This window comes from Poecilia reticulata, chromosome 13 (assembly GCF_904066995.2).
Source record: "Poecilia reticulata chromosome 13, P_reticulata-male-v2, whole genome shotgun sequence".
Classification (NCBI taxonomy): domain Eukaryota; kingdom Metazoa; phylum Chordata; class Actinopteri; order Cyprinodontiformes; family Poeciliidae; genus Poecilia; species Poecilia reticulata.
In genome coordinates this window covers 25,635,259-25,644,601 of record NC_088842.1, presented here as the reverse complement: position 1 = coordinate 25,644,601, position 9,343 = coordinate 25,635,259, and the positions used below count along the sequence as shown (strand labels likewise).

The following is a 9,343-nucleotide window of genomic DNA, read 5'->3' as shown; positions in this document are numbered from 1 at the left end:
TAAGTGCAAGTCAACGGTGTTTTTCTTTATGCTGAAAGACAAATGTAAAACTTGATCAACCACAATCAAAATCTTCACTAACGTTGTAGATTTTGCAGGGAACATTTTTTCTGTTACTTGGTGATAAATCCCAGTGTGATGGTCAGAGAGCAAAGTCAAAAGTGACAACATGCATCAGGCTGTAGCTTCATGTTTACCTCTGCCTCGACTGAAACTAAGCAGTTTTGAGTGGTTTTATTATGAAGTATCGCTACTCTTACTTGAGTAAAATTTTCGGATACTCTATCCACATGTAGAGTATATTAAATTACCCTAAAGGAGCTCAAAAATATTTAGGTGATCTAAGTGTAGGCCTTTGCTTTGATAGAGGAAAGGTACAAGAACTTTTAAAATAACACCGAACTTGTTCACTTTGAATGCTTGTTCATGTAAGCCGACATGAAAGGAACAAAAAATAGTTTGCTCTATTCTTGTCTCTTTCTTGTCCACGTGTAGGATTTTAGAGCACAGAAATCTTCCATGGCTTTGATCTCCCCACACACTCTTTCTGCCACCTTTGCACGGTGATGCTTGAAACCTTCCTCTCTTGCTAAAGAATTGCTCTCTTGCTTCCTGTTTCACTGCGCTAAAAACTTCTTAGCACGCAATGCCCCCTCCACTTCACTGTCACAAATCTTGTTGACGGTGTGCTGAAACGAGGCGCTTGTGGTTTGTGTCGCAGCTACGCTCTCGGGCATTTCTGCTTTTCATTCAGAAGCCAAACCTCTTCATCAGCAAGAGCAAGAGAGCAAATGGAACAGAGCAAGACATGAGGAACCTGGTGTATGCGACTATTTATGGATCCATTATTGCTGTTGGTTTGCCGCTCAACATCATATCTCTGTGGATTCTGCTCCGTCACCATGGACGAAAGTCGCCCAGCGCCGTCTTCATGGCCAACCTGGTGGTATCAGACCTGCTGCTCATCCTCTCTCTGTCCTTGAGGGTCTACTTTTATGCTACGGGCATCTGGCAGCTGGGTGGGATGTGGTGCGTCTGGTTCACCATGCTCTTTCGCAACAACATCCGCACGAGCTCCATCTTCATCACCTTCATCAGTGTGGACCGGCTGCTGGCTGTGGTTTATCCGTTGAGGTCGAGGCTTATTCGGACACCAGTCAACGCCGTGAAGGGCTCTGTTCTCGTCTGGACGATTGTAGTGATGTTGAATATCCCAGAGAGTGTGGTCTTTCTGAGAAATTTTGACAATCAAACATGTTTTGATTCTTACACAGCAAATATGAATCAAACCAGCAGAGGAAATGACGAGATAGTGGAACTCACAATTGGTTATTTCCAGCTTGTGTTGATGCTGACCATGCTGACAGTTAACATCATCTCCACAGTTATGGTGTCCTGCACTCTTCAAAGACAACTAAGTGAGTCTGCAAAGGTCAATAACAAACTGAACGTCATGCTGATTTTCGCCATGAACCTGATGATGTTCGTCGTTTTCTTCTTGCCGGTGTCTTTGGTTGTGTTCTTTGATCACCTGAGGCCCGTTCTGAGCTGCCTCGCAAGTGTGAACTGCTGCCTGGACCCTGTGCTGTATTACTTTTCTTTTGACGGGTTCTGGAAAAGAAAGGAGGATGTGGAAACATCTCTTGCAAGTCGCGGAACATGAACAGACTGACAGCAATGTGGCAGTTAAGCAGAGATAAGATGAAATCTTTTTTTCTTTCTTTCTTTTTACAACAAATTATGCTTGTATCAGTGTGTTTCCTGTTCTATCTAGTAAAAATATATAAAAAAAATTGAACCAGAAAATGTTTTGGTTGACTTTTGAAATTATAATGATAATAAAAAAAGATTACTAGATTGCTGCATTACTTGAATAAACTCATTGAATTAATTTAAGTTTTGTTGCTAATTACACATTAAACTAAGTAGCTGCTAGTTTCTAGAGAGTTGTCAAGGAATGCATTCATTTGTTTTAGAGAGAATATTTTATGGTAAAATGACTTGAAATGGTATTTGCAAATAAAAGTTTGGCGTAACCTGATCAAACTATTGTGATTTTATCTGATGCAGTGCAGAGTTATGAACCAACAGGAAAGCATTTTTTTTTTACAAATGAAAAGGGCGCCTTTTTTTATATCCTGTCGATTTTACTCTGACAATCTATATCGATAAAATCCTGAGCAATAACCTACCTTTAGAAGTCGCCTGATTAGTAACACACAAGCTTTCCATGGACAATAAATGGAGAAACACAGAAGAACACAACAAATAGATCAGAATAAACAATGTCAAGATTTTCCTGAATAAAACCTCTTAAAAGTTTGATGTGCATTTGTGGATCAGAAGGGAAATGCAACCCACATTTTTCAGATTTGTTTTTTTTAAATATTGATATTTATTGATATAAATATTCTTTTCCTCCTTTTTTGGACTATCATATGAGATACCTATAAAATACTTTAAAGTGTGCAATTGCAACGTGACAAATCTTAAATGGTTCATAAGCTATGAATACTTTGCCAAGGCACTGCTTGATATAGAAAAAAAAGATGTAACTTCCAATAAGTAGAAATGTAAGGTCTATGTTTGTTGCTGTGATCAGAATGTTACATTTGTCTTTTTTCAGAATTGTTCCTATTTATTCATCCCCTCTGGTCTTTCTTTTTAAATATGCCACTTTCAAAATAAAGCAAACCACAGCAAACACAAGAACAGGACATCTTTGTTTCCCGCTTCTGCTCTCATAACTGCATTTAGAGTTCTCATTCTGAGCACATGAGATCTGTTGCTTTGGAATAAGATGCAGAATTTGTATGCATAAAATGTTGCCTCTTGTAAATAAAGTAAGGTCGTCGGTCCATAAGGCTGCGGCTGGCCAGATATTGCTTGAGTGTGACCCTTCTTAAATTGGAGTCCTGTGTGGAGGCGCTCTTCTGCCTCGAGCTGCTCCATATATGTTTAATGTGACCTACCTGTGCCCTCTGCAGGATGAAACTCAACAACAAGAGACGGAAGGAAAAAAAGAAATACAACAGCTTGCAGTCACAAATCTGTATCGCAGTCTGTACTCACTCAACCCTGGTCATTTGTTTTCACACCATCGTGTATGACAGCTTTTATTCAGTGCGCTGTGTGTGTATTGGATTATTGCACATGGCTTGAAAGGGGTGTGATCTTTAAAGATTCTGTTCATTATGAAAGAGGTCAAGTTGTTGCTTTTATATCTTTTATATCTAATGCCATATTTGAAGGTTATGATCTGTTTAGTCTGGGATAAAAGCAGAAAATACACAAAAAAGCCTCCTTTCCTGTCTGCTTCTTCCTCAAGCACGCATACTTGCATGGACACGCAAACACACAACCTTTAACATGGAAAAAAAAAACAAAAGACACGAGGCAGACACATTCTGCTCTGCTCTGTGTGGCCGCAAAAGCCTCTATTCCTGTCTTGTGCTGCAGTCTGGTAGGCCTTTGACCAAAAAGTGAGCACTATACAAAGAAAGCAGCAGCTTTGGTCACTTTGGAGAGTCTGGTGGTAAGAAAAAAGGAACAAAGCAAAAGAAAGACAGAAATTGACATCAACAAGTGCAAAGGACAACGATCAACAACGACAAGGCCTACTGCCAAAAAATACATTTCATAAAAACAAAACTCTGTCAGTTGTATGCAAGTAAAATTCAAATTGTGAACATGAACTGATTCTTATGAAACATACATGTGTGTAGTTTGACAATGTGGTTAAGACCACATGTGTACTGTGCTTTAGGTCGTGACTAAACAGAGCGAGGCATGAGACAGAATGCTTTCTCAGTCAACATTTTCATCAATTAAGGTTCATCCACCAATAAATAAACCCTTAAACAAATGAAATAAATCAAGTTTTACACTCTCTGCACCCAAAAATGGCTTTTGAAAAGTAGAGGCTCCCCGATGAGAGCCAATTTATTTCACATTCCAGTTTGGTGGGCTGCAACAGAGGCCTGTTAATGAGCCCGAGTTTTAGAAAAATAAGATATTTAAAACTGGAAAAAAAAGAGAAAAACTTAAGTTGAAAAATGATCTCTTAAAAAACAATGTAGCAAGTACAAAAAGCTGTGAGGAGCTGCTAACTGATGTTCTCATTGGAGGCCACACATGCGTGATGACCACATTTTCACACATTTAGAAACGGAAACCATTTGCTATCCAAAGTTATTGCTTCACAGCCAGAAAATTAACCCCTCCCATGCCAGAAGAAAAAAAAGAACACTAATCGACAGACTAGCAAACATCACATAGCTTCCTGTTATTTTTTTTCTTTGTGCTGGAAAAATATTTGACTATGTTCAGGCAATCATTATATATTAGTTTCCAGGCTTTGTGGTGCTATTTTAGAGCCAAAAAACAGACAACCCCAGGATGTTAATGTCAGTTTAGGAGCCATAACTTTAAGAAATGTCTAAATTCCAGTTTCTCTAAATACCCACAAATCAGAGTTGCAAGTGAAAGTGGTAGGTAGAACCCTTCATGAGCCTTTGCATACCTTAGTCAGCAAGATGATGAGCTGTTTTAGCCATTTCCTGTATCATTACTAATACTCTTCCATGTCACAAATGAATAAAAACTAAACAAGAAGCCAAGATGCTGATTTCGAAAAAGCCACTAAATATATTTGATCTAATATGACTCGTAAACGAAAGCCAAGCAGATGCAACATCTGAACAGTCCGTTGGGGCTCTTTCTTCTTTTTTTTTTTTACATAAACCAGGCTTGTCAGATCCGTAATTTTTTTAGATCAGTAACTAATCCTAACAATACTGTTTCTGCTAAGTGGTATGCCATGCTTGTTATCTGCTCAGGAAATCAACCAAGGTTTTCTACCTCAACATTTGTGATGTGGCTAACCACAAACCCCCATTTTAACTAAGGCTTACATCTAACAAAACACACTCACACATTCCAAAAAGAAAATTTAAACAAAACACGTGCTTCTTCTTCATCAGAAAACATGACTAATATGGAGGTAGCTGACTCGATCTGAAACTGTTTCATAAAGAAGCATTCATTACTAAGAAATGCATTTCTGATATACAGTCAGCGGTAAAAGTTTTCACACCCCTAGCTCCATTTGTTTCACTTTACAACAACAAATTTTTCTGTGATTTATAGAGAACTGATCTAAAGATGAAATGTGAAAATCCGTCCATAGAACAGATGAGGTGAGCCAGACAGTCAACTCGACCGAAATGTGAATAAGAATCCTCGAGAAAATTTTAATATAGTGGACACAGACGCTCTCCATCCAACCTGATAGATCTTCAAATTATTTTGCAAAATATAATGGCCAGTTTCTTTGTGTGCCCAAAGAGCACACTTAGATTATTTAGGGGTCTCATTAAATAGGGATGAATACAAATCCACAGACACTTTTCAGACTTTAGAGGCGCATCATAGTGAAAGCAGTAATACTCCACTTGTGAAAGTAAATTTATTGGACTTCTCCTTGGCACTCATGCAACAGTTTTAAATACTACTGCTGGACACTGGAAAAAAAACGAAAAAAAAAAACAAAAAACGACTATATGCATACTTTTATTGTCCTTTTCAGTCATCCACAATTTAGCATTTGTATAAAAAAAATGCCAATAAGTTATAGTGAAGTCTGCAGTTTGACAAGATGCAGACATTTCAGCACATTAATACTTTTGCAATACTTCCGCAGTATTTAATGATGCAACTTGGTGTAACATTGAACACTTTGTTTTCATACAATAATCCTCTTGTGAGCTCATGAAAACAAGCATTGCATTCCTGATTTCAAGAACACAAGCTTTGTTTTCTCAAGATACTCTACTAAGATAAAACTATGTTGGTTATGTATGGGTGCAATAGATATTTCCTAATATTTAGAACATAAAATTAAAATTAAGGGCTATGCTCTGCGTTCATGTGACAAAGTCATTGCTTAAAGTTTTTTATACAACCAAAAGCAGAACCAAGCAATTCTGAGTGAAACTAAGAGGGAACTAGTTTTGCCACAACACGTTACTCCCACACTAGCGGTGGTGCTATTATTAGGCCCAAAAGATACATGCAAGATGCAATGCGTGCCAGACGACAAATATCCCAAATGTGAAACATGGCGATGAAAGCATCATACTGTGGGGGTCTTTTTCTTCAGTGGGGGAAGGGAAGAAGGTTAGGACTAATGGACTCAAGGTAAATACAGGGGAATTCGGAAAAAAGAAAAAACTGTTAGAGGCTGCACAAGACTTGAGACTAGGAATAAGGTTCATGTCCCAGCTGGACAACAAATCTATGCATGACATATGTTGGAATGGCCTAGTCAAAATCATAATCTGCAGGAATATTTAACTGCAAAAAACAGGTGGAAGAAAGCTACGTTTTGAAATGTGTAAAGCTGATGGTCATACCCTAAAAAACCAGCAGCCCGAAATGTTACAAAGCAAACCAGACCTACAAAGTATTTATTCAGTAGATTACATATGTGATTCTTTCAGATTTTGATTTACAAAGCATATGAAAACCATTTACACTTCACAACTAAAACCTTTTAGCAGGTAGGTTAGAAATGTTCTTCATTAAGATGTGAAGAAAGAAAATGTTCCTGTGCATAAAGGGTGCTATCCTCAGATATGAATACATCATTTTAAATGTGTGTAAACTGAAAGAGGAAAACAAATGTCCTCATCAGTCCACAGTGTTTGCAGCATTATTTTAAGTATGCTGCCAGGTAATCAATGAAATCCTTGTTGACTGAATGGAAGCTGGTTTGGCCTTTTTACTGTCTTTATCTCGAGCTTTTTTTTTTCCAGTGCTCTTTTTCCATTAACTCTTGGCCCTTTTCATTTACCTTTCTATTCATGATTTCCTTTGCTCTTTATTTTAGCCACAAGGCAAATGAAAGTTTATTCCCAAGGAATAAACCTTTACACATCTTGCTGCACACTCCAGTAGGAAGTAGGCTGTTTTGGAGTCTGATTAAATGATCCTGAAATAATGACTTTTTCTGTTACTGGTTGAACTGTCCTGGACTTGGCAGATGTCACAAGTCCAGGACAGTTGAGTCACCACTTTAATCTACTGGTGTTTGTTTTTGGACTGTGGGAGAATAAAGTAAACTTCGAAAACTCTGTCCTGCACATAGACAACAACTTTAAAACTTCATACAGAAAAGACTTTCTTGCCTTGATGAAACAGTCCTGGCCAGTGTACATTACCACTTACAAATGTTTGTAAAGGTTCTGTTTAATAAAAATGGAAAACATACATTATGAATGTTGTGGGAGCTACATTAAAAATATAGTCCAACTATGACAAAATTGTAAGAAATGTAGTAACTTTTACTTTTAAATAATAAAGTGCATCAACGAGGTTTACCTCCACTGTTCATTAAAGTATTATAATAGAAAACCTGCTGACTGTGTGACTGCTAGAAAATTTTTTTTGTGTGTGTTTCAGATGCCAATCTGAGCTGTGTGTTCTATTTTAAGATGTCAGGTTGGGAATTGTAGCTTCTCAACAAGGCTCAGTGTCTGTCTCTTCAGTCTGCACAGAGGTCCCAACAGATGTATGCCCCATGGACAAGAGGGGAGGAGTGGAGTCGAGCCTCTCAATTCAGCTTGTATTTTGATTAAAAGCATTAGTCCTTAAGATTCCATGTCTAAAAAAACGATCGTTAACTGTTTACTCTGATACCATGAAAAATGTAGTGTAACTAATTTTCTTCTGATGCCTCCGTTTTAGAGTCCATATGGGTTATTTAATCATAGAATAAATACAAATGTTTTGTGAAAGCCACAAATCTGACCTTACTGGAAGAGCAGCAAAGGAGGAAGAATTGAAAATAATTCATCAGAAGTCCTTTTTATAGTTTGTGAAGTACCAGGAAACATTAGGAGAAAGATTTTCTAATGAGATTAAACTAGAACTTAATATTTTTGTCCCACATGCAAACTGCTACGGTGCCATTAAATTCCTGTTGTCTTGTACAAACCTTTCTCACTTCTGGTTCTTGTCCAGTCTGCAGCCTCATTTGTTGAATTTGCGTCTCTCGTTCCACTAGGGGGCTCTACAGTTTATTTACTTTGTCTTTGAGGCCTTGACGGTAAACCGGAAGTGACTTGACGGCGACCCAGAAGTAGTTTATGCAACTGTCAGACGACGCAAACGAACTAAATTAACCTTAAAAATTACTCATCACATACATTCTTCAATATTGCTGAGCGAGGTGAGTTGATTTTGAATATTACAATCTATTGAGAAATGTGTTGTCCTAAATGAATGCTTTAGCAGATTAGCTGTAAGCTATTGAAAATGCTGGTGATTTTCATGGGATATTTAGTACATTAGCAGATAATTAGCTAAGCCAATACTTGAACTATCTTATGCTGCAATTACAGCAGCATATCTCTGCATACCAAGAGAGTATGATTTGTGCTTCATAATCAGGGATTACTGTATTTATTGAGGTTTGTGGTCATAAATTGACAAAAATCCTCCATAAATTGGATGTGGAGAGTCAGTCATCATCAGTTGGGAAGCAACATTAGAGAGAGGAGTAAGATTGATTTGAACAAAATATTAATTTTCATTGTATTCTTGTCAGCCTCTTGTTAAATAACTCTTGTTTTCTTTTGTCAGAAGGAAAGCTCTAACTCAGAATAAAGGGATTAATCTAATTTTGACATTATAAAACATTTAGAGAAAAGAGCTTTCTGTAGCCTGCTTTGAGATTAGAGAAGCAGGAAGTACCTTTGTCTTAAACTGTTTGTTCAATCTGGACACAAAGTCGATATGGAGCCTCAGCAAGCTGTGCTCAGCAGCAGACAGACAAACTGTACCTTCGTATATTCCACACAAATACAGGAGTGTTTTTATTCATTCAGTTGTTTTTCATTTATGACCATAAAAGCATCAGTTTTCTAAAAATGTGCACTCCATCAAATGAGGTGCTTTTAATTAACTCACTCAGTGCTTTACAAAGACTACTCAAAGCTTTCCATACAGCACTTTAATCAAAGTATGGACCTCAGTTATTTTTAGACCCCTCTAAATATGCTTGTAATCGGCAATATAAATAATGCAAATGCCAGATATACCTTAATTTGCCTAAATCATTTTATGCATAAGTAAAATACAGGTTATTACTATGCACACAATGGAAGTCATCTTGGCATCACAGCAGAAGCAAACATTTTGTTGCTTCGGTATTTCAACTTTTCAAGCTGGATTTTCCTTCAAATATTTAAAATATGCGGAACGAAAAAATCAGTGAAGAGGCAAATTTTCCGCAAAAAATTTGGAGTTGCGCTCCAAAGAAAGACCTGTGAATACTATATCA

The 9,343-nt window shown here is 37.4% G+C and overlaps 1 protein-coding gene across 1 annotated transcript; it reads left to right on the top strand.

Annotated features, from left to right (window-relative positions):
• The first annotated feature begins 643 nt into the window (after positions 1-643).
• Positions 644-2,878, top strand: lpar5b (lysophosphatidic acid receptor 5b). Its single transcript, XM_008426223.3, has one exon. It carries the CDS (start codon positions 809-811, stop codon positions 1,661-1,663), a length of 855 nt encoding a protein of 284 aa, XP_008424445.1. The 5' UTR covers positions 644-808; the 3' UTR covers positions 1,664-2,878.
• Positions 2,879-9,343: the final 6,465 nt, after the last annotated feature.